This window comes from Arvicola amphibius, chromosome 12 (assembly GCF_903992535.2).
Source record: "Arvicola amphibius chromosome 12, mArvAmp1.2, whole genome shotgun sequence".
Lineage (NCBI taxonomy): Eukaryota > Metazoa > Chordata > Mammalia > Rodentia > Cricetidae > Arvicola > Arvicola amphibius.
This window is the reverse complement of record NC_052058.2, coordinates 62,750,413-62,777,032: the sequence shown is the minus strand read 5'-3', so window position 1 is coordinate 62,777,032 and position 26,620 is coordinate 62,750,413. Positions and strand designations below refer to the sequence as shown.

The 26,620-nt window shown below is 41.3% G+C and overlaps 1 protein-coding gene across 1 annotated transcript in view; it reads right to left on the bottom strand.

Annotated features, from left to right (window-relative positions):
* Positions 1 to 26,620, bottom strand: part of Pappa2 (pappalysin 2) — a 245,420-nt gene that overhangs the window by 48,081 nt on the left and 170,719 nt on the right. The window contains exons 16-19 of the mRNA XM_038350230.1: positions 26,181 to 26,394; positions 7,491 to 7,659; positions 5,911 to 6,046; positions 4,307 to 4,416 (exon numbers count right to left, since the gene is read on the bottom strand). Coding sequence (XP_038206158.1) covers positions 4,307 to 4,416; positions 5,911 to 6,046; positions 7,491 to 7,659; positions 26,181 to 26,394 — 629 coding nt within the window. The remainder of the gene's footprint in view (positions 1 to 4,306; positions 4,417 to 5,910; positions 6,047 to 7,490; positions 7,660 to 26,180; positions 26,395 to 26,620) is intronic.

Genomic DNA, 26,620 nt, shown 5'->3' with positions numbered 1-26,620 from the left:
ACACTTGAAGCATTCAGTGAGATAGCTGGGATATGTATAAGACACGTCCTTATACATTCCAAGCATCCTAGCTGTTAGAAGGATGCAAGGTCTATTATTCTTTTATACTGCCCAATTGATGTGGGAGAGTCTTCTGTTTGAGTTGATTTCATTGGCTAATAAAGAAACTGCCTGGCCCATTTGATAGACCGCCCCTTAGGTGGGTGGAGTAGACAGAACAGGAAGAGGAAGTGAGGTAGAAGGATCAGTAAGATGCCACGCCTCTCCTAAGTTAGGCAGACTGCCGTGCCTCTCCTCAGAGAGAGATGCCAGATGCAATGAAGCTCCAGCCCAAGATGGACGTATGCTAGAAACTTCCCGGTAAGGCACCACTTCGTGGTGCTACACAGATTATTAGATATGGGTTAATCAAGATGTGAGTAAGAGGCTGAAAATAATGGGCCAGGCAGTCTTTAAAAGAATACAGTTTCTGTGTAATTATTTTGGGGCATAGGGCGGCGGGAAGCCGGCCCACAGCTCCACACTACACCCAATGATACAAAGAGACACCCAACTGAAGACTGGATGTAGTATAGAACAACCTCCAAGATAGTCAGTTTGAATTACAGGATTTTACTTAAAATATGGAGCTTTTCTAAGATAGTTGGTTAGGTTTTTAAGATATTTCTTCTTATTTATGAATAGAAGGTTATATTTTTCACCCCTTATGATCCCCTGGGTGCCCCAAAATGATAGTCTTCATGAGCTCATCAGTGGCTGGAACATAGTTTCACAATAGATAACTTCAGAGACAATACACCAATCATCTCATCATTTTCATCACTTCCATTGACTTCTCTTGTTTATCTTTTACAATACAGTTCTGATATCCTACATTCAGAGCATCCTTTTGTGTTTTGTAAGCAGTATTCCCTAATATGGCATCAATGGAAGAGCTGATAATCAATAAAGAGCGCAGGTAATGCCTTGCCTTGCCCCACTGGGATATCTACTATTAACTATTAGATTCTTATTTGGGCCGGGCGGTGGTGGCACATGCCTTTAATCCCAGCACTCGGGAGGCAGAGGCAGGCGGATCTCTGAGTTCGAGGCCAGCCTGGTCTACAAGAGCTAGCTCCAGGACAGGCTCTAGAAACTACAGGGAAACCCTGTCTCGAAAAACCAAAAAAAAAAAAAAAAAATAGATTCTTATTTGGTCTTGATTTTATTTTGGTGTGAAAGATGCTGATTTGGAGTTCAGAAACACATAAAATATTGCTTATTATGCTTTTAACTTGTGAAACTCTAACTCCTGGGTTGTTTTCCGGGAATAAATTATTCTTATAAGGCAAAGTAAGTTGGTCTTATACTATACACTTCTCAAATCATCTCAGTTCTTCCCTTAGATTGTTGGGAGGATCTAATTTACTTTATTTTGTTTTCCATAGCATTGATGGAGGACTCTCATTTCGGGTGTAAAGCTAGCCGTGCGGAGCTGGGTGGCGGGACGCAGCCCACTGCTCCTTCTACACAGCATCATGACACCCATCTCAAGATTTCTGCTACTGCATCTGTGTCCCAGAACACTGTGATGGGACACATATCCCCTAATCATAAAGAGCAGGGAAGTGTCACAACAGATGATAAGGAGTGGGCACAAGCAAATGAAGCTTTCTTGCTTGGCAACTGATTGAGAAAGACTATTAGGGACCAATCAATTTAAACTCTATTCATATGGTTCTCCTCTGATTCTGAGATAACCCATGGAGATGTCAATGATCTTCATTTACTTGAAGAATTAGAAACCCAGAACAATGAGCAGATTGTCTGAGGCCATTCTTCTGGTGACTAGCAGAATTCAGGTGAGTGAGTTCAGCTTTACGAAAAACAAAAACATTTTTAGGGCTGGATAGCTCAGCAGTTAAGAATGTTTTCTGATCTTACAGAGAACCAGCAGTCAGTTCCAAACACCCACCCCTGACAGCTCACAACCACATATAAGTCTAGTTCCAGGGGACCTAATGTTGTACTCCAGGCCCTGTATGCACTCTTGCACACTTAACATACATATATACATATGCACATGAATGCAAATCAAATCTTTAAAAACTATATTTTTAATGCCTAGACTGCAGGGTTTCACTGTTGCTTAAATATCACATATAGACAAATTGTGTCCAAAACTAAAAATTTACTAATCAGACTATAATCATGGCAAATGCAAAAAAGGATGATACTGTTCAATGTTCTGGCTTAAGAGGAGATGAATGTTGTACATTTTCTTGGCCAGAGTTAACTCCACATTAACAAGGATGTGTTTACCCATAGCATCAAGAAGTTGCTCAGATTTGGCTTGTGTGTAGAGAAAATATTTGTTTCTCAAGTAGAAAGTGGTATTCCAACAATTCTTTACTCATACAGCCAATGTTCTTAAGATGCTTGAGAACACCAGGTACTGAGCAGGGCATCAGGCACCCAAACATGGACAAAATGTATTAGGACCTCTCTAAGTAAACAATGGAGAAAATGGAGGAGGGAAAGGAGGCTTCATCAAAAGAAAGCAAAGGTTCTCTACTCTGGAAAGAGTCTGTCTCTGTAACAGTTTCCTGGTTGTCTCCTGGAGGACAATGACACCAAACAGTCGCTGCCTGTCAGGCGTTCCCAAAGAACTTCTGCCATAAACCAAACCATTCTTCACACTGCATTATACAACATTTCTGAATGCCAAATCAGCATCTTTCACAAGAAAATAAAATCAAAACCAAGTAGCATTCTACTAATTAACAGTAAATATCACATTTGGGGCTCAAGCCAGTGAGGTAAAGAAGAAACTTAAGGATTTATGGCCTGGTGGTAGTGCATACCTTTAATCCCAGCACCTGGGAAGCAGAGGCAGGTGGATCTCTGTGAGTTCGAAGACAACCTGGTCAGTAGTGTGAGTTCTAGAACAGGCTCCAAAGTCACACAGAGAAACTCTGTCTTGAAAAACAAAACAACAACAAACACAAAAAACAATAAAACCCCCAAAACAAAAAACAAAACAAAAATGATTTATGAACAAAATATATAGATTCAGAATTCACGCCTTAGCAAATTTTTAGCAAGTGGCTTTCAAGGACTTAATTGAAGAGTCTAAAGCAGGCATATCCCATTCCACTTTCATTCTGAGAAACTACAACTCATAGCAAAATGTTCGCCATTCGACTCTTGACTTTTGTTTTCATTTCTTTTGTTTATTTGCACAAATAGCAATTGAACACTTAGCATTTCCTACGTACCGCTTTGAGAACCTAGGTATTAAACAATGGACTAAAGTGATATTACCTCTCAGTTTATTCCAATTGCAGAAATACATACGCAAAATTCTAATGGGGATGTTATCTGGAGTACCTATGTCCAGGGAGCTACAATGCTTAAAACTAGGAGGAGTGGGCAAACTAAGGCTCAGAGGGCAGTGGCCATGAAGAAGGTGAAGCTTTTATTCTGTTGCCGTTAGTCTCAAGTGTGGTAGGATCTTGGAAGGAACAACGGTTTGGAAGAGGTTCTGAGAGAGGAGGACAGCCCTCCCTCAACAGGCACTAAGACATGAGCAGTGAGAGAAAGAGATTGTGAAGTCGTCTGGAAGGCCATGATGTCAGGGAGGACCAGCTTTCAAGTGGGACAGGGAACAAATGGGGTTCCCAGAGAAGAGGTCAAAGATATAACAGATTTTGCTGATGACTATAAAGAGGACCCAGGGGAAGGATTTCAGGGTTTAGAAAGAGGGGGGCAGGGGAAACTGAGTCCATTTCTCATTCTGTCTGCTACCTGCCTTCTCCCCAAGTGCAGATTTATTTGGAAAGAGAAGCTTTCCTCCTTTCTCCTCTTACCATCATATGTTCCCTCAGTTTATCCTCACGTTTCCTGTCTTGTTTTCATTATTCACCTTCCCCATTGTTTATGTCTCTGAGCCTTATTTCTAGCTTCTTTTTTTTGAGACAGAGTTTCTCTGTGTTGCTTTGGAGCCTGTCCTGGAACTAGCTCTTGTAGACCAGGCTGGTCTCGAACTCACAGAGATCCGCCTGCCTCTGACTCCTAAGTGCTGGGAGCTGGGATTAAAGGCGTGTGCCACCACCATCTAGCTTCCCTTTAAAAAGAATTTTCCTCCAGTCACTTTTCTTCCTTTCTTATTTGATAGTTTGTCCTTGATCATGGGAATCATTTGCAAGGATGTTTGATAGCAGGATATTTGGAGAGCATCTATCATTCCTTCAGGGAATGCGCTGCCGGTTGAGTCTTGGTTGGCAGCCTCTGCACTTACAATGCACAAAACTGACCCTTTCCTCACCTGGACTTTGACAGGTTCCATCCAGTGCTCCAATGTGTCAGTAGTCACATTCCCCGGCAGCATCACAGGATCACTCGGGGGGGTGACGCATGATGGAGAACACACTGCACCTGAAGGAATGGAAATGTATAACAGAGCCATGGACTTCCAGACCACGCTCGTTTTCAATGCTTGCTTCATCTGCACTAAGAAGTCTATACTATTGATTATAACGTCATGGTAGTTATAGGCCGGGCTGACTTCTGCCCCTGCGTACTTGTAGGGTCCTGTTACATATTATCATAAAGAGCCAGTGTGACAGACTAACTCTCTCCTTTCTCCATGTGCCACCTCCTCTGCCTGGTCCACTATATTCTCTCCTCAGGAAGTGATACATCTCTGAGCCATTCAACAATTAAAAGGTTGGTTTCTGGTTTAGTAGATTGCCACATCCCCAAATCAGAGCTCCAGCTAGTCGAACTCTGTATTGATTGACAGATGCCTTGTTAGTAATCATTCTGATCTCCCAATAGCTTATATTGATAGCTCCTGTTAGCTTGTAGCTTTAATACAAGGAGGAAATGGTGCAGAGGTTATTATATTACCCCAGAACTTATCCTATTCTGCCAGTTGGCATGCTGAAGATCATTACATACACAACCAAGAAACTTATTTGAGTAAGGGAGGAAGCAGCCAAAATAAGAAGCAGAGATTCTGGTCTCTTAAAGAAAAATCTTGTTCTGTTCGCTTACATGGCAGACCCAAGTGCCTCTTCCTCAAAGCCTAGTCAAATGAAACTCATTCTTGAGGTTTTCTTCCCTACAATGTAAGTAGTCTCTAACTTTCTTTTCATTTCTTATCGTCTGTGTCTTTAGGTAAATAATACATTATTTTTAGGAGCCAACATATATGTATAATAAAATAAATAAAAATCAGAAGTTTTGAGGGTGAGAATCTGCTTTTGAAAGACCACTGAAGAGACATCTGAGATCCCTGATAATCCAGCTCTTTGTGTACTAAGATCAGCACAAGACATTATAATACAAATAATACTTAGAACACAGTGAAGAATCATTCATATATGACTGGGTTTCCAATTAGTTCATATTATGCAAATTTACATCACATGGGTTAGAATCTCCCAAGAAAGTTTCAGGTCTATGTAATTCAGAATTTAGATACAATCTTATGAGGTTTCACATTACAAATCTTTTCTGTGATGTGTAGGGCCAGTTTATACAAAGTTGGCTCATCCTTCCTCTAAGTGGCTCTGGCCCCAAACAACTTAACTGCAATTACTTAAGTGCTTGCCCACAGGCTCTGGAACCCAGTCCTGTGTAGAGAAAGACTGAAGAGCGACATGAGTGGTACTGCCTCAGGTAATCCTGCCCACACCAACAGCGGTTCCTGCTCACACCAACAGAGGTGCCATGGGGTGGGATGCAGCTGATAATCCTGCCCACACCAACAGAGGTTCCTGCCCACACCAACAGAGGTAATATAGGAGCCCAGCACCATGGGGTGGGATGTAGCTGATCATTCCTTTCAGGGCTACAGATCCAGCTGCAGGTATATGCTTAGGCTCAAAGCAAAGTAGGCAACGTGAGCAGATGTCCTGTTCTTACCAATCCCATATCCCTGTCCACACTTGTACTCCACAGAATTCAGCTCTGAAGGGGGTGGCGGGCATTCCCCTTGCAGGTTTTCACACAACTTGAATTCCTGGGTCCACAGCCCCTCTTTAGTGCAGAGGGTGGGAGTCTAGAACATAAAAGATAAGAAACACCACTATTATTATTTTGTTAATTTCATGGTAAGGAGGGGGAACGTGGTCTGGTTAGTGACAATACCCTTTAACTTCTGGATCTTGGGCTAAATGATGATTAAAGAAATAAGTGAGTAAAAAAAATGGCAAAAGAAGAAGGAGGAGGAAGAAGACGAGAAAAGGAAGGTCAGGAGGAAAGAATGAAGAACTAACAGTACAACCCAAGGCAATGTCTTGCTGTTGCCACGTGAAGGAATCATGAACAACTTCTCCATTCGTGAAACTTATTACCATTATATTCTTCTTCAGCAATGAGGATACAATAAACGGACCAGAGCCGTATATTCTGATCTATTTTGAGAAAAGTCCCACAGATGGTGTGACTCTTTGTACATATTATCACACTAATGTTGCTTGTGGCAAATGCGGATTTTTTTTCCCAGACGGGTTTTGTATAGTGGAAGCAACTAACAATTTTCCTAAAGATATGTTTTTTTCCTCTCTACTGAAACACACATATTATTGCTGCTTTTACCCTGCTTGAAGTCTGTTCCCATTCTTCACATGTATGCTGCCTGCTATAACTCTTGGCTCACCACCCCCACCCCTCCACCAATCAATGTATACTCTACCTGGATGGAACAAAGAGAAAATTAATAGCTATAAACCCCAAGGGGAGAACTAAAGATATATCAATAACTCTGCATTTGTCTGGCAAACTCCGTGCTTTCTTAACTAGTCAATTCACACAGGCATGTCTGATGTCTTCGGATCTCATTTTGTGGTCCATTCCTTTCATATCAGTTCTGCAATATTACCTTGAATACTGGACACTAAGTTCAAGTTATGGCGAGGGAGCAGGGAAGGCCATTGATCTTTGTCTCCAAAGTCTACTTGACTTCCTGTCTCATGTATGTGTCTGGGATACTTGAAAAAGTGTCTCCAACAAAACTTGAGTTTAGTCACACAATCATGATAAGACTGTGGTTTTTAGTTCAGATGTGTGCCAGAATCCTAGGGAGGGGACTAGTCAAACAGCACTTTAATAAGCTTTGCTGAATAATTTGTGCTTTCGTTTGGGGCTCTGTTCTACTATAAAAGAAGTTCACGACTCCTGCATTCTTACTCATTAGGTCAGTGCACTCATGAGCATTGACTGCATTGCCAAATCTGCGTGGAAAGGGCCCTGGTACCCTACTCACCGGTGCCTTCTCCTTATCCCAAAGAGAACTGAATTTGGAAGGGAATGCTCCAAAACACCAGTTCTCTTTGGAACTCTCTATGGAATAACATCAGTGCCTCTCGTTAGAACCCAGCTGCTTAAGTACCTGCGTGCTGCGTTTCTTTCAGCTCACCTCTTCCCAGTATTCATGCCATGGCCATGATCATGGAGAAGAAAGCAGAGTCCCATCCCATTGAAGTTCACAGAGTCTTCCTTACCCTTTCCGTTTCCTGCTGGCAGTTGAGCACACATTGGCTGTCCAGTTTGAAGCCATCGGTACACTCATACATGCCTTCAAACACAGGAGAAGGGGGCTTGCACACCACTGGGCTGCAGCTCCTCTGTTCCCAGGTTCCATCATCCAGGCATTGTATCTTCAGGAACTTACTAATGAGACATGAAACCGAACAGCCATCAGAGAAGACTGGACCCTCAGAACGATACGATAAATATTAGCATAGGGGAACAGTGCCATGCTTAGCGGGTAAAGATGCCAAGCCTGAGTTGATTCTCTGGAACCTATGTGCTAGAAGGAGAGAAATGACTTCCAAAGTTGTCCTGTGACCCCGACACATGCCATGCCATATGTATGAGACCACACATCTCTCTCTCTCTCTCTCTCTCTCTCTCTCTCTCTCTCTCTCTCTCTCTCTCTCTCACACACACACACACACACACACACACACACACACACACACACACACACACACACACACTGGAAATAAAAAAGGGCAGGGCAATTCGTTCTATTTAGCCAAATGTCCCATTGTGACTCATTAAGCCAAAACTAGTGGTGTTTATGGACTGACAGTGGTGGGAGGTCTTGCACATTTGACTTACTCCTCCCAAGAGAGCTGATAAATAGCATAGCAACTAGACTGTTGATGGGCATAGTCTCACATCTGAGCCCAGTGAGAGATGCCATATAGTCAGAGTACAGCAGAGTTGTCAGACACTCAGGATGCATCAGATATAACGTGAAGATCACCTGCTCTGTGGTGATGTAGTTGATGAAATTGGTAATGCTCATTGTCATTACCTCTTTGAGGAGAAAGAGTCCAGCAATATATTGGTCTAGAACAGAGGTCCACCTGACCTTCAAAGGACAATCTCTCCACTGACATCACTATGGCTACTTTGTTTGTTTACAAGTTCACTTTTTCTTGGAATATGCTCATAGCTTTCATCAGATCCGTGAGCTGATGTGACTCAGTATGGCCCTGGAAGAACCGGCCCTCCATCTCATGTCCAGACATAGCCCCTGAGCAGAGACTGTGCTTGACGGGGGCAGAAATGAAAACACCAGAGTTCTTGGTCCTGCCGATTCCGTTCCACTCCCCGCTGACTCATTGCAGCCAGGAGGTGCTTTCCAGTTTGGCTGTTTTTGCATACCTACTTCTGATTCACAAAACTCGCGGTTACAGATAAGCTTGTCATTGAAAATATAAATAATCTTTTGGCCACTGGCTCTCTCTACTATGTAGCTGGTGGTTTTAAATTGCTTGCTTTTGTGTGTGTGTGTGTGTGTGTGTGTGTGCATGCAAGCACGTGCATACAAGTATATTATTCAGATTGTTTGAAAGCAAATGCATTCTGTGGTGTAAGATCCTGGGAAAAGGACTTAACATCAAGGTGTGTTCTTTTTTTCTCTTACACCACAGAATGCAGGGTCTCATGTAATCCAAGCTGGCCTCTTAGCATTAAAGGGTGACCCTAAACTAATGGATCCTCTTACCAACATTTCCCAACTGCCTGGGCTTTCAGGCTTATGCTATATGCCCAGAACATTAAAATGATGTTTTCTAGTGTCATGATATCATTTTAACACTTAAGATATGTGCTTTTAACCATTATAAAATGCCTGCTCTGTGCTTGTAATATTCTTCCATTTTCTACCAGAGAAACATAGATCACCCTGGTATATGCAGAAGTCAGGTTTTTCCACTGGGTTGGAAACTTGAAGAAGGCACCAGCTATTTCATTTTCTTGTTTTCAATTTTTAGGATGCAGTATTTAGCCTATATTTGGAACTAAGAAAACAAATACTTTATTTTTAAACCACTGATTTGCAATGAACAACATCAGGTACATTGCAAGACTCCTAACAAACAAATCAATCGACTCATCACAGCTCTAAGAATAAAACTCTGCTTTTATCTCAACTATAGAGAAAAAGAACACACCGTGCTGTTAAGTCCTTTTCCCAGGATCTTACACTACAGAATGCATTTGCTTTCAAACAATTTGAATAACATGTTTTTAATACTATCTCCTTAGAAGGCTGTGTGTTGCACAAGGATCTCACTAGCATAGGTTAGTGGTGTCAGTTGTGAACCTCTATGCTAATGAAAGAGCAGGCTATGTATTATTTAGTACAAGGATTCTTCCCCACAAAGATGATACTTAAGGGTGGCTTCCAAAATTGTTTTCTAGCAAAGAGTTTGTAGCTCATTTTGCTCTAATGAGGCTCCTTTGAAATCTCCCTTAAATTCAGCATTTACTCTTCCTTTACTCTGCAGATTTTAAATCCTCCAGGAGAACCCTCCCCCTTCCACAGTTGAGACCCTTCCCATGGCTCTGCTGAACTGACATTTCCCAAATGGAGAGAGCCAGCAACACCACTGACACCAATATGGAAGCAAAGCTGTACAACCCTGGCCTGTCGGCACGGTTGCAAAGGAAAACCCTTGCTTGGCCAGGATGATAATATTTTTACTTCATGTGGTATTTTTCTTTTTCTCTGAATTGGTTTGAAATAGTTTAACCATGGAAACAGTCTCCACTTTCCTTGCCCGGAGTGAGGAATCATTCAAGAATGTCGAGGTCATGCATTTCCTTGCCAGGTTAATAACCTCAGAGGTGAACGTAGACAGATTAAACCTGCATGGGGAAGAGTGAGCTCGGGTATTTGGGGTTGTACCCCCACACTATGACAGGACCTGGGCTGCACACTGGCAACAGCAAGAGATGGGGACTGATGTGTGGTAGCAAGAGAAGAAACACAGTTGAGAGTGCAGTCCCTGGACTGGGCAAGCATGAGGGGAGGCCGGGAGCATCGTCGTTTCCTAGGCAATCGGGGTCCGTTCATAACAGTCCGTTTCTACACTTCTCCCAGTTTCATGTGTTCTCCTTCCTCGTGCTTTCTTTTCCTTAGGAAAGCAGATGATTTTACGTAGCTGTGTTAGTTCCTTTTCTCATGGCTGTGACCAAGCATCTGACAGAGAGCAACTTAAAGGAGGAAGATTCTGTCCGTTAGTCCAGAGGAGTATAGTCTGCCATGGCAGGGAAAGTGTAGACATAGGACCAAGACTGTCCATGGTACATATATTGCCAAAGATCAAGAAGCAGAGAAAGGGGAATACTGGCTCTCTGCCGACTTCTCCCTTTTCCTCTTTTTATTCATCCTAGTCTCCATCCCGGGGCATGGTGCCATACACATTTGAGGAGTGTCTTTCTTTCAACCTTTTCCTCAGTTAAATTTCTCTGAAAATACTCAGAGATATATGCAAAGCTGTGCCTCATTGATGCTCTATGTGCTTCTTAATCCAACCAAATAGACCACACAAGTGAACCATTACTACAGCCATCTCCTGGGTTTCTGTTTGTTTGTTTTTCAGGTCCTGTACCTCTACATCAGATGATACTGTTAAGGCCCCACCTTCAGACCACTTCCAAAGCATTTACCAGGTTCCCTGTGGCCCAATGGTGTGAGATGCTTCGATCTGATGATCACACTTATATGTGGATTCACAGTTAATGGACTGAGTCTTCAGCATCATGGTATGGAGCTTGTGTGCCATGGGGCCCTTCTGGCCCTTTTGTTACATTCCAAAGACACCATGATTATATCAGAAAATAAGAATTCCTTGGATTAGTTCTAGCTCTATAAAACTTGGCTTCTTTCTAAGGCCTGTCTGAGGGGGGCTGAAACTTAAAACATTCCTCCTAGTCTGCTTTATTCAGTAACTATTGTACACAAAATGATTGTTCTTTCTCCAGCTCCCCAGTCTATGTCAAAACTTTAATCCTCAGTGTGATTACACTAGGAAGGAGGGCATTGGAGGGATAATTAAGTCATAAGACGGCACCCTCATGGTGGAACTAGTGCCCTTAGACAAAGGGGCACAAATGCTTCCCTGCCTTGTCTACATTCTTTCCTATGAGGACACAGAAGAAAGGAGAGCATTTGCATACAGGGAAACCTGCTTTCAGAGAAGACATCTACCAAATTCTGTCATCAAGAACTGTGAGGCATGAACGCTGGTTAGTTGAGACACTCAGTCTATCGTGCTGTTACTGCGACCCCCAAGACCATAGCACCTCTGAGGTATGATCTGATAACTGCTTCTGCGTGTCTCCTGACGTGGGGCTATCGCATACTGACCTCTCACCCTAATAGGATTATTCTTGGGGGTCCACTTCCTTCAGGCAATGTGTGCAAACCAGGAGCCAAGAAACTTTGAAGTCATGGAAGGGATTTGCATTTCAAGGAATGATAGCTATAAGCACTGAATCAAATCATACAGACAGGTCCTTGTCAAGACAGGATCCAAGAGTTCCTGGAAACCTCCTTCCACTTCTTTCTGCATAACATCTGCTCACATCTATCCCCTCTCTGTAGTATCTTCATGCCACTGGGTAAAGGAAGGTAAAGGTGTTGTCTTTCATAGGAAACTAATACTAGTGACCAAGTAGGTGACTTTCCTGATGTCCATAGAGTAAAAGAGTTATCAGCTAAAGACAGAGTAGATTCTGAGATTTTCAAGCTCTAAGACAACACCCCAACCATTAGACAAGTGGGTTTCAGATGAAATTTGTAAGAAAATTTATCACAATCAAGTAAGAGTTCTTTTGAAAACCTAGATTACCTGACCATCTGAACTAAATTTCCTGGAACTGGCCGAGGACAGTACCTTCCTTCTCTCCTTATTCTCCCTCTTGCTTCCGCTACCCTTCCCCTTCCAGAGCCTTCTGTATGTTAAGCACGAACTCTATCATTGAACTAGATCTCTCAGTCTGAACTCTGTATTTTAAAATCCTGCCTATATTTTTTAATGCAATGAGGCTGGCAAATGCCTACAATTTCTTCTCCTTCCCATGCTAGTAAAAGTAAGCCATAAATACAAGAAAGGAGAGTAAGAGCATTCACCTAAGAAGCCTGCAGCCCTCCCATCTGGTCTTGGCTGAGCATCCAGCTTTTTGGCAAGGGTTGTTAGCCGGGTGATCTTGCTCTCTATCCCTTACTTTGTAAATGACATCATGAGGAGCTGGGCTTAGGCTAAGGTTTGTATTTATTTTCTTTCTAACTTCCCCAGACAAATCGCCACAATTTCCAAGTTGAAAGGTGCCTTTTCCCAAATTCCAGAGCGTGTGGTACCCACCTACTGTTGAAACCCCAGCTGTGCCTTTTCTCCTTCTTACACTCCTGCCAGAAATAAAGAGCCTGTAATCAAAACTTGGCTGCACGTTTGATTGATGTTGCTCGAGGCATACACGAGTCTACCCCATTTTTCTACCACCACCAAAGGCTTTTTCAAAAGTCATATTTATGTTCCCTTGGAGAAAAGTAAAAGAATGGTTTCTGGGTCCAAGAGAATTATCATATCTTTGCCAATCCAGGTCATCTGTTGTCTACAGTAGGGAGTCCCTCAGAAATAATATCAACAGAAAGAGTTGTGGGAGAGTGAGGTACTAGTCTGTGCATGGTAAGGACTCTTATTCCTTAGTTCTTGGTTTCCACATCTCTGCACGTATTCAGACTTCCTCCACACAATGAATGACATCACTATCTACTTTGTTGCTCCCACTCGAAACACAGGAGACATCGTTGGTTGCACTCTCTCAATCTTCTATTTTCCCCATCTGGTCTCACACAATCCATCAGCAAGCCCTGTGAGGTCCTTCACGCAGGTATTCCTGGAGCTTGTCCCAGGACCTCAGTATCTCTGTAGACCCAAAGCCACTCTCTTATATTTCAGCTAGATGTTCCACTTTTCTGTACCCTTTCATACCCTGTCAACAAGTACTAATTAGAGGACATTTTCATAAAAATGAATAAATTACGTTGTATCATTTCCTGTGCAAAGCACTTTTCATTTGTTTCTGGCCACAAAACAAAATATTTGAATTCATTAAAGTCCAAATGTTTCCTATTAGCCTGCAAGGTCCTGTATTACATGACTGCATTCTCTTTGATACCACACACCCCGCTAGTCATGTTTTTAAATGCACTCATCTACTCTGGGGTAAAAATTACAAGTGCAGCATAGGATCGTTGCTGCCACGGGGACTCGGATGCCCCTCTTCTGCCTTGTGGTGCTGTTCTTCTAATTGGATCCCTCTCTCCCTATCTTTGAACAGTTTTATCACCAAGAGAGCCCTCTGTCACTTTAAGATACAGCATCCTTGCTGTGTTCACAGAGTGCATGCTCTGTAATTATCTTGCTTATTTTCTATTTGTTTATTAATATACTTGCTTCTGTGATGTCTGTTTACTCCTACCTGGGCCTTATTTGCCATGATATCTTCAATATCCAGCATTATGTCTGGTTCATAATAGGTGTTAATAGGTTTTTGTTCAGGAGATGTGTGAATATTTACTTTATAGCTGAAATGCCATTAGAAATTCCATTAATTAACATGGTATTATCACACTGATCAAAGTATTGTGATGACCGAACACTAATGCCCATATTGCAATCTGAAAGGACCTATGTTCCTGCAAAGGAGCAGATAAAGGAATTAATTCCTTACTTGTGTATTTGCTATTGACCTATGCTAAATAGGAAATGTAAGCGGAGAAGGCAATTACATTGTTTCTATTACAGAACAATAACCCAAGTATTAATTAGTTCAATTTTTTTGCATGACACATGCTCAGCTTTCAAACTGAATTACATAGACTAGATTTTCTCTTCAGAATACTCTGGGTCCTTACTACCCACAGAATGGTACCTAGAACAGCAGTATTACAATCAGAATATGGAAGCTTGTTACTAATAAATACAAGGATAGAGCCCAGATTGACTCAATAAGAATCTAAAGTTCTCCAAGCTATTCCCATGCATTTTAAAGTTGGAGAAGAGAAGATCAAGGCCACTTTGAGAGACACAGTCTTCAACCCCACCCCAAAGAATAATATAGCAATTCCAAACTCCACACCAGTTTTCATTTTAACAAACTGCAGGCCTGGCTTCTCAAGCCAATATCCTTAAAGGGGAGAGGCCGACTTGAGCTGTGACCAGTCCACAGCTTATCACAGTTGTCCTGCCCTGTGCAATATCAGATGTCCTGACCCAGAGAAAAAACAGAACCAGCAGTATTGTCCACTTAGATGTATTGGCTTTAGCAAGTGTTTCTTCTCTGAGTAAGAAACAAACGAGAGTGTCTTTTATTAAGTCCTCCCAGGTAAAGTGGAGCCTCTGTCAACATAAAGATCCTCGTAAAGCCTAGATATGGATGAACTGTTTATTCTGTGTCAAGGCCTGACGCTGTGCTTCCGTCTTTGCTCATAGCTTAGGTCCCCAGGCTGGTAGGTGCAGGAACACCCTCTCCCTTAGCCAGAACATCTTCAAGATTATAATAACTTCTCCATCCTTTCTCACTAGATCCCGCAGCATTTCTAATTTTTAAGGTCAACTGTACTTAATCTTATTTTTTTTGGTATGTTTCTGGCCCGCTTTGCTACATCTGATGGAGTTTTTCATGTAGAACATGCTTGGATTATTTCCCCAAACCTGAGATGTCTCATGTGATTTAAATCTAAATGCACACAATTATTACAGTTATTCAGATTCCTCATATCTCTTCCCATTGGTGCATGTCTGAAGAAGTAGAAATCACACTGAAAGGCAAGGATTAATGAAACCTAAAACATGGAGACATTTAGTGGGAAACTCTGGTCCTTACCATTGTTTCATCCTCTACCTGTATGTTCGTTTCCACATTGTCCACATTGGACAATTATTCATTGAGCATATATATATATATATATATATATATATATATATATATATATACACACATATGACATTGGGTCCCACAGCTTGGTATGGTAATAATGCCAGAATACTAATTTACATGAGCCCTGTCTTGTTCACTGTTCTATTGCTGTGAAGAGACACCATGACCAAGGCAACTCTTACAAAAAGAATCATTGAATTGGATGCTTGCTTACAGTCTCAGAGGCTTAGTCCATTATCATCATCATGGGGAGCATGGCAGTATACAAGCATACAGACAGGCATTGGAGCAGTAACTGAGGCCTTCACATTTTGGTTCATAAGCAGAGAGAGAGAGAGAGAGAGAGAGAGAGAGAGAGAGAGAGAGAGAGAGAGAGAGAGAGAGAGAGAGAGAGACTAGACCTTATGTGGGTTTTTGAAACCTCAAAGCTGCCCCCACCCAGTGACACACTTCCTCCAACAAAGCCACACCTCCTAATCTTTTAAATTCTATAAAAGCGTTCCACTCCCTGATGAATAATCATTCAAATATATGAGCCCAAATGTGCCATTATTATTCAAACTAACAGCTCTAAGAGGAAGCTACCAGGAGACATGAAGTATATAAGGAAAGAGATGCTTTGAGGTAGGTTTGCTTGGTCCAGAAAGAGAAGGATAGGTAGACTAAAGAAACATGCATGAAAGATCCAAGAGGTACTGATGGAGAGGTCTACAACCACTAATTTACTAAACCAGCATAATTCCTAGCAACAATATATAAGCAGATAAGCATAGTTTTCACCCATCATCAAAGAAACTTCCTTTGCACCAAATAGAAAACCACAACTAAGCAAAATACAAAGTTGTAGAACCCACTATCACATTCCTAACCTTTAGCGAACATTGTTGAAGAGAGAAAGATTGTAAGAGCCAGAGGAACAAGGAATTTGCCGTGAGATTGGGTCTTCTAGTGATATCAGAAGCTGCACCCATAAACTCTCACCAGCATGACTGCTCCAATATGTACTGAACAACCAGAACATGCCAAAGGGACAGAGAGAAGTCCATGAAGCATGAACCCTACATAGAGAACTGCAGGCAATGGAGGAAGGCTGGGAATGGGAAAGGTGGCCTTTCCCGGGGAAGAGCAAAGAGCACATCTACTAGTTGCCCAGTGCCGCCAAATAGTCAGCCCTGAAAACATATATAGGTAGTATTATAGAGACTGATCAGATTCTATTCATGAGTGTGGTGTGTGTGTGTGTGTGTGTGTGTGTGTGTATGTGTGTGTGTGTTGTGTATGCGGTGTATATGTGTGCAATAACAATTAGTGAAAAAATAAGCCATAAATTGAAAAAGAATAGCAAGGAGTATTTAAAGGGAGGAAAGGGAAGGAAAAAATATAATTAAATTATCTCAAAGGAAAAACATTCCAGAGGTATAAAGATGAATCGTTAAGTGATCTCGGCTAGTTATAAGAGAATTATGCCTTCCTCTTTCTTCTCTCTCTCTCTCTCTTTCCCTCTCCCTCCTCCCTTCCCCCTCTCTGTTTCTCCATCTATCTGTCCATACATACATACATACATACATACATACATATATACACGTATACATACATAACTCAGATAATGGGGAAAGCCTGCTGTGAGTCCAAGAAGACTTTTTTTCAAGAATAACAAAAACTGTATATACTCATTTTTGAAGATAGCTTATCTCATTTATTACTAATTATTTTCTTATCTTCAAAAGTTTCAGTACGATATCTTCTTCAGACTCCTCCTGGCATCTCTCTAGGCCTGCCTCTGTCAGTCTGTCTGTTCAACTACAGACAGGGGTGACAGTAAGCACTCATAATAAGTAAGTACTTTCAAAATACGGCCACACCTTTGCCTGGGGCTTCACCTGATGAGCCACTTTCTGTCACTCTTACTCCTTCAGAAAGCAAAGGGCTTTTGACAATCCCTTGTCTAGAAGCCATAGCAGCAATAAGATCTGAGTTATTAATGTGTAACATGAGCATCTGGGAAGCCATAGGTACCTGTGGATTGGAAGGTGGACAGAAATGCCTACGCATGCCACTTGCCTGGTCTATCATGCCTGGATATTGGATGAGAGGAGAAAGCTAGTTAACACTCTCTGTGTCAGATTTTTTTTCCATGTAAAAAGCAAAAGTTGGAATGTATTGAGATAGGAGACAACTTCCTGAACAGAACGGCAATAGCACAAGCACTAAGGTCGACAATTCATAAAATTCATGAAACTGAAAAGCTTCTGTAAGGCAAAGGACATCAACAATAGTACAAAATGGCAGCCTACAGAATGGGAAAAGATTTTCACCAACTCCACATGTGACATAGGGTTAATATTGAAAATATGTAAAGAACTCAAAAAATTAGACACCAACAAACCAAATAATCCAATTTTTAAAATAGGGTATCAATTTAAACAGAGAATTCTCAACAGAGGAATCTCACATGGCTGAGAAATTCTAAAGAAATGCTCAACATCCTTAGCCATCAGGGAAATGCAAATCAATACGTCTTTGAGATTCTATCTTACGCCTGTCAGAATGGCTAAGATCAAAAACATAAGTGACAGCTCATGCTGGTGAGGATGTGGAGGAAGGAGAACACTCCTCCATTGCTGGTGGGAGTGCAAAATTGTACAGCCACTTTGGAAATCAATATGGAGATTCCTTAGAAAATTGAAACTTGATGGGCCTCAAGACCTATACTACTCCTGGGCATATACCCAACGGATGCTTCATCCTACTAAAAGATACGAACTATGTTCATAGCAACTTTCTTTATAATAGCCAGTGTAGCATGAATTCTAAAGAACCAGTAGAATTCGCACTACAAGCCGGCAATTGGAAACAACCTGTAAGCCCTTCAACCAAAGAACGGATAAAGAAAATGTAATATATGTATACAATTACTCAGCTGTTTAAAAAAGAGACATCATGAAATTTGAAGGCAGATAAGGAAAATGTGGTATATGTACACAATTACTCAGTTGTTATCAAAAGGACATCATGAATTTCTAGGCAAATGGATGGAACTAGAAAAAAAATCATCCTAAGTGAGATATTGTAGTCCCAGAAAGATAAACATGGCATGTTCTCACCTATAAGTGGGTATTAGCAGTTAAATAAAGGATAATCATGCTGCAATCCACAGACCCAGAGAGGCTAAATAACCATGAGCGCTCGGGGGGGAGGGACTCATGGATCTCCCTGTGAAGGGTAAATAGAATTTATTTCACAGGTGGACTGGGGGCAGGTGGAATGGAAGCAGGAGGGATGGGGATGGAGGAAGAGAGGACTGGAAGAGATGACTGGAATTTGTAATTAGAAGGGCATTTGGGGGACAATGTGAAAATCTAATGTAATGGACACTTACTAGAAACTATGAGGGTGACCCTAATGTAGACTCCTGATAATGGGGGATATGGAGCCTGAACCTGCCATCTTCTGTAACCAGGCAAGATTTCTAGTGCAGAAATTGGGAAACCAAGCCAGCCCCACAACCTTTGACCTTTGTCCTGTCCGCAGGATGTTCTGGATAATTGTAGCACAGAACTTGTGGGAGTTGCCAACCAATGGCTGGGTCAACGTGAGCCCCATGCCATGAGAGGAAGACTATGCCTGACACTGTGTGGGTGCCCAGGAACCAAAGGCTGGCCAGCCCAGAGACCTAGGATTGAACCAAACATGACTGACAAAAAAAGAGAAAGGTCAATGAAATGATTCTTAATGGTATTCTGCTATACGCATAGACCAGAGCCTAGCCCAATCATCTTCAGAGAGGCTTTATCCAACAACTGATGGGAACAGATGCAAAGACCAACATCCAAGCATTAGGCAGAACCAAGGAAGAAAGGGAGGAATGATTATAGAAGCCAGAGGGGTCAAGGACATGATAAGAACGTGGCCCACAGAATCAACTAAGTCAGGATCATAAAGGCTTACATACCCTGAAGGGACAATCATTGATTCTATATGGGTCTGTACTAGGTCTTCTGCTTATACATTATGGTTGTGTAGCTGAGTTTTCTTGTGGGACTCCTAACAGCGGCTGTGGTGTTGTCTCTGACTCTTTTGACTGCTCTTGGAACCCTTTGCCTCCTACTGGGCTGCCTTATCCAGCCTTGATAGGAGGGCACGTGCTTCGTCTTATTGTAACTTGTTATGCCATATTCAATTGATATCCATGGGATGCCTTCTCTTTTCTAAAAGAAAACAGAGGGAGAGTAGGTCTAGAGGAGAGGAGAAAGGGACTGGGAGGAGAGCGGGTAGGTGAAAATTATCAGGATGTAATATATGAGAGGAAATGTTTTTAAAAAGGCAAGAGGTGGACAATTCAGTCACAGTGGCCTGCAGGATATATTTGTAGGCTGCACTGAATGATCACTATCACTAAGTGTGACAGAGTGAGTCAAAACAGAGGCTGTAGAAGCAGATAACTCGTGTTAAACCTGCAGCTTTGGTTCTTAATAAGCCTCTGACCTGAAATCAATTACTTTGTCTCTCTTGTTCTCAGTTTTCCTGTTTGAAAAAATGGAGATCACACATTTCTCCCATTATTCTAAGAAACCACGTAACACAATGAAGTGTATCTGCTAAGTGGCCCAAATGGCTAGCAAGTGCTAATGACCTAAGTGTGTGTATATGTCCACAATCCGCTCAGTATTCTAACCATACTTAATTCTTCGTATTACTGTCCCACCCAGAGTCCCCTAGGGGACCATTCATGAATCAGTCTGGCCTGCCCTGACCCCAATTGTTAGAGAACAAGGCAAGGTCACTACCAAAATGCTCACCCACCCAAAGTAAGAGTTAGTAGGGCCAGAAAAGCAATCAGGACAAGCCTAAGACAGATGAGAAACAACACGGGGGTATGAAGTTGCATGTCACTGAAAGTCTCACTGCTTTATCTGTTAAAAGTAAGCATTGTTTATACTTAGCTTTTGCAATTAATAGAAAAATTGGCAGTTGATACAGAACAGCAAACTTTACAGTAAGATGCCCCTTGCTTGGGACTGAAGGTCACAGGAACATTTACAAGCCCAGCAAGTATTCTTCTAAGCAAAAGCCGAAGCACCAGCTGCCAGTCCTGTAAATCCTGAGGCAGGAGTTGGCCCATGCCCAGGTGTGTATTTGAGTGGCCAAAGCTTACAGCAGAGGTTCAGTCACTTTGAAGCCAAAAGAAGCTGTAATAAATTAGTTTAAGGCTCACATGATACTACAATGGCAAGAGAATTGAGGATTCTAAGGATAAACTTTGAATGTATTTACTATAAACACTAATTATAAAGCCAGACAGAGACTTAATGGAAAAAAAAACAAATTTCTATGTCTTACAGATGCATGAGTGTACACAGATTACAGTGCTCTTCTTACTTACAAAAGAACAGCTAGCATGCGCGCACATGCGCACGCGCACACACACACACACAGATTAATCTATTCTCTTGTATTTGCAATGTTATGACATATTGTTTATACATCAGATATATTACTGTTTTGAAAGGTTGTAAATCTAGCATATTTAAGGAATTTTAATATTATTTCTCTTCACATTGGCAGTTTATTGTTCAAGTTTTCGTATCGCATATCATGGTAGAATAAAATTTGTTGAAACTCAAGCTATTGGCTCAGAAAGATGTAGAAAGTCAAATATAACTCAAGGTAAGACCTCCATGCCGTGCCATGGCCCCTCTTCCTCCAGGCCAGACTGATTTTATGCTACACTAATTTTGAAGTCCAACCAGCACTCTATTACTATTTCATTTCCACTTACTTTCTCCCACATGCAATTTTATTGTTTCATGCTTCACTTTCATGTCAAGAAGCCCACAGAGAAGGTTCTGGTTAGGGGAGGGAAATGTATAGTTTTAGCTCAACAAACTTTATTTCGGTGTGTGTTTCTTATAAAGATAGGAAAATGCACCTTCCCTCCTGGTTACTGAAGAATTGTCTCTAGAATGACAATTCCAATCTTTTTGGCCTCTAGGCTGTTTTGGGGGGATATAGAAACTATAGAAAGAAAAGAATGGTCACTGATTAAATACCAAACATCTAAAAAAAAAACCTCCTTGTTAAAAAATAATATTCTCATTTAACACCTCAGCAGGGCATCTTACTTATCAAGAATTACTGTGTTAGGGAAACCAGGATGTTGGTGGTCGTAGTGATGACAGGGATGATGATGGGTGGTAGAGATAGTGATGACAGTGGAGATGACAGTCATGATGGTAGTCATGATAGTGACAACAGTGGTGGTGGTGGTGGTGGTTATAATGGCGGTTGTAATGATGGTGGTAAGAGTTGATCCAGTGGTGACAATGGTAACAGAGATGCTGTGGGGATAGGGATGATGAGTGCAAATAGCAGAAGGCATTGCTAAGCCAGGAAAATATGACCAGAAACCGTGTCAGCTTTTTGTCTTTAATCATTTCTTCTTTGCAAGACTTTCCAATGCTCCTATTGATTCTGTCTTGTGATTTAGAATAGTGATAGTCTACTCTAACAATAGCAGGGTGGTACCCTGTTCAAGTAAAAAAAAAAAAAAAACTACTAAGCAAGCAGAGTTGCCATTCATGATTAAGTCTCACCAAGCCCACGCCCTGTCATGAGGTAAAACCTGACTGCAGAAACATCTTTTAGTAGTTTTGACTCAGTGATCTTCTTCAGCACTCTTAGGGTTCTCACAAGTCTACAAATCTAAAGAGGAAAATATTCTAGCATTCCATTTTCAAGTGACATCTACACCCAGTCCTGTGGGTTGTGAATGAGGAATGACCAACCAAACCCAGCTAACAATGATTTGATGTGGGATTCCCCTCTGTATGCTGTGAATATGTCTTATTACATTGGTTAATAAAGAAGCCATTTAAGCTCTGGTTGTTCATTCAGACGAAGTTCTTTGGGAATTACTGTAAGATTACCCAAAGTATTTTCTACTAAATTCATGTAGTACAGTACTTGTGTTTATAATAAACCTTGATTTTTTGGTATTAACAAACTATACGTTACTTTTCTTGATGGTAGTATACCAAGGTCTTAGTCCGTCATATTTGCTCTAATGACAGGAAACAGAATGCAAACTTTCAGCATTTATTAATAATAATAAATTTAGAAATAATTTAGAAGTTTATTTTACAAACATGAAAAAAGAGACCAGAAAAAATGAAGGTCTTTGCTCATGATTAAAAATATTATCGGGCCAGAGCATAGTGTTAATCTCAATATGGCCATTTATTGGCCAAATAATCATATAACTTTCAGTCTGTTTCGCTTTTGTAATGAGAGATAATAATATACAACATATGCATATAGTAGATAATAATATGTAATATATCTAATGCATGTATATATACGTATATATCAATTTATACACTATGTTAACACAAGACATTGTACTAGCATTTCATAATAAAATATATTATTGTCATGAGAAATATATGGAGTGAAGTAGCCAAAATTCTTAGTTCTCATAGCACATAGCAAGGAATCATTATCACCTTCATGGTTCTTATCCAAACAACAGAAGAGTACCCTGGACTTAACTGTTTCATTTGCTGCTATACCAAGTGGTTGGTCCTTCTTTGTGTATAGAGAAGGCTCACAGACACACCTAGTTTCTACCTCCCCTCAGATTCTTCCCACAGGTCAGACTGGACAATGCACCATTGGAGGTGTTCACTACCACCCAACATAAGCAATCACAATGTGAAGCCTAGAGTCTCTATCTTCAGTTGTGTTTGTAGAACATTTGTGTTTGTGTGTGTGTGTGTGTGTGTGTGTGTGTGTGTGTGTGTGCACTTTGGAAAAGTTAAAATCATGAGAAATACTCACATAGGATGGCTACTACTCCTCTGAGTAGATCTGACTTCTACACTACCTTATGGATATATGTTGATGAATGATGGATAAGAGAGACTGTCAAGCAAAGTGGGAAGGCCAGAATGATCTAAAATTAAGTTAATTAGGACCTCTAATGAGGTTAACCTAACCTTCACACAGAAGGATAACGTGTAATGAGAAAAAAGTGCCCATGGGAGTAAAAGAGAATGGAGACTATAATATGGTCTTTGGTTAAAATATAATGCAGACACATTTATTTTAGCTTTCCTGGAAGTCACGTTAATGAAATAGCAGAGAAGTGATTAATGGTGGTATGCAGGTGGAATAAATGGCTAGACAAAGATGAAAAGAGTATAAAATTGGGTGGGTTATCCACTGCAAAAGGGTGATAAGTCCTAAAACTTTGTAATCATTACTGATTTATGGGATTACAATTCTGTTTATATTTTCTCTATTATCTTTAAAAATAAGTAATATAAAAATTATATGCAAAATTCCACCACGTAAAAGGAAAATACATTTTTTAAAGACATGGGTTGTTCATCTACTTATTTATTGCCAAAATTCCACTGTGCATATTGTTCTAACAAGGGCAACGTTTCTCATAGGTCAGTGCACAATGAATACCAAATGAAATCAAGGAAATTCTCAAAATTCTATGCCTAGATCACACACCCAGAAATTCTGGTATATAGATGTGCCTTGATTTACATGGAGGCAAATTATTAACAACTTGCTGTTAATTGACTAATGAGACAGCACAAGACACCACAGAGTCCTATGTGCTGTGCAGGCTTCAGAGTCCACCAGAATCACAGGGCAGAGAGATGTGCAGATTCCAAATGATTTATTGTAGACTGTCTTTTGTACTTTTAGGTCATTGGAGGACCAGGCAGAGGAAAGAAACTGGGGAAGGAAACTGAGAAGAGGCAGAAAGAAAGAAGAAAAATTGGGCAAGAGGTCAATGGAGCTGAAAAAGAAGGGTTTCAGGAAACAGTGTGTAGATATTGTGTCCTAACATGAAACCTGCTTAATCTTTAGAAGTGTTTAATATTTTTTGTTTGTTGCTTTTGTTTTTATTTTGGCCTTTTGTCTTATTTTTCTTTGCTTTTCGTAGAACTAATATAATGTTGCTCAGGATGCCTTTGAACTTGCTATGTAGCTAAGGATGGCTTTGAACTCCTGATCATCTGGCCTTCACCTCACAAGTACTGGAGATTTCAGGAAAGTGCTACTATCCATGGCTTTTGATTCTGTCTTTGAGGTGTCACTGCCCAGGTATGGTGTCTGGGTCTTTATTATTAAATGATGAGGCACAGGGTGAGCAGAATGGAGTGAAAGCTCAGCAGAGGGGGAATCCATAAGCCGGAATCAGCCCTTGGCTGTGTTTCTTTTGTAAGAACATATCTCACACAATCAAGAAGGGAATACATTCAGCTGAAATTTATATAGTTGTTTCTTTCTTTAAAAAAAAAATAATAACAGACCAGCACTTGGGAGACTGAGGTGGAAGGATTGCTCTGAGTTCAAAGTAAGCCGGAGCTACAGAGTATGTCCTTGTCTCAAAAACCCAAAGCAAAATAAATAAATGAATGAGAAATATGAAGCAACACCTAGCATAGTGTATGCATTGAACTTCATAGCATATAGAATATTTTCAGTACATTGTCCAAACAAGGGCACAGAAATGATGCGTCCCCTTCCCATTGTGAATACAAAACTGAAGACACGTGGACATACTAGATTGCTCATTACCATGCAAATAGGTTGCAAACCTGACTCCCCCAGCAGCTGTGCCCAATTGCCCCTGCCCCACCCCGACACTACTTCATACAACTACGTAAAATCACCCTGTGTGTATTTTCTTGGAGTTGTGTTTCCTGCCTGCTTTTCTCAGCTCCTTTTCTTCTGAAGTGTACGTCCTAAGAAGAATTTTAGGGCCCCATCTGTCCAGCTTTGGGCTTCTTCCACACAAGTAAAAACAAGGCGGACATAGTTCACTGGGTAAACACAAGTGGCAGGCGACAGTGATTTATGCTTACCCTTGCAAACTTCTGATTACCAATTCGTCGCCTGCTATATAAACAGGTGTAAACTAAGATTTAATCAGTTTACACAGCATGGTAAATAATTTAATCTCTCCTTAGCAGGGTGCTTGCAAACGTAACTGTTCAAGACCAAACTGATGGTGACGTTCTGGTCTAAGTGTCCACTTTCTCAGCCAGAAAAACTGCGCCCACAGATGCGTCTCCAGTACCCCTGCCCAGGGACAGGATTGTGGTGGGCAGAAAACCCAGAATCCCCCATGGAAACCTCATTTTGCCGACATAAAGCTTAGCTAGGAGCTCAGAGAAATGGCTGTCGCCTCTCATCCCTTAACTCTCCCGGCCTCAAATGTTCTTTCTTCCCCACCATGCAGTGCACGTCAGCAATCTCTCCACTCTTCAGTCATTCCTGAGCACGTTGTCCTGCCACTTCCCTGCCACCCTCACACAATGCTCCTGGGAGAAGAAGCAGAACGATGGAAATAGCAATGGAGATAGCTAACGGTGTTGCATTCTGTTAAAAAAAAAAAAACTTACTAAATCTTGTTTAATGCATACTCGTTTCAAGAAGCCCCTTCATCAATTCTGTAGGTGGTTGTTTATCATCCCATTTTCCAGTTAAGATAAATGAGGCAGAGAAAGAAACTTTCCACACATGACATAGGTAATAAACACCCCTGGGCCTCAGCTAGGTTCGTCTCCATGGGCCTCAGTTTTGAGTTATCCTGATAAAATTGTGCAGGCATTGAGCTGAGCTAAGACAGCCTAAATAATATTCAGGAGGCCCATCATTTTAACTCTAAGGAAAATGACCAGTAAACCAGTTGCCCCCACAAAAGCACCTGCATGAGCCTCTGGAATCTCTCACTTTACAGGAAACACCTGGACCCTGGTCTGCCTTTACGGAAAAGTGTGTCTGTGTAGGTATAGAGAATTTACACAGAAAAAAATGAACACAATAAACAGTGGGTATCCCAGAAAGAAAGGATCTGCAATTTGCCATGAGGGAACAGAGCACGGCGCGAGACAAGGAAAGCATGAGACATGGACACTTACTTCCTTCCTTGACTCCCTGCACTCTCCATCACATAGTAGCCCGGCTTGCACTCATATCTGCAGATGGTGCCCACATCATGGCTGCCCTCTAGGCAACGCGGCAGAAGTAAATTGGCATTTGGAATAAGTGGAGGAGCGTCACATTCCAACTTGCAGTAGACTTCAGGGAGAGACCAGAGTCCATCTTCCAAACAGGTCAGCCACGGGCTCAGTCCTGACTCCAGGAAAGAGAATCATGTGATGCTCAGAACAGAGAGCACATGGACAAAGAACAAAAACCTAGGTAACGAACAGATGCACTGACTCTCAAGTGCCATTAGTCTTTGTTGAGCAGTGTCTCTAAAATCTCCCATCAAATGCTGACCCAGTCTGTTCTTACTTTACAGCTCTTAGTGAGGTCTCACGTACCATAGCACCACATAAAGATACCCTAGTCTCAA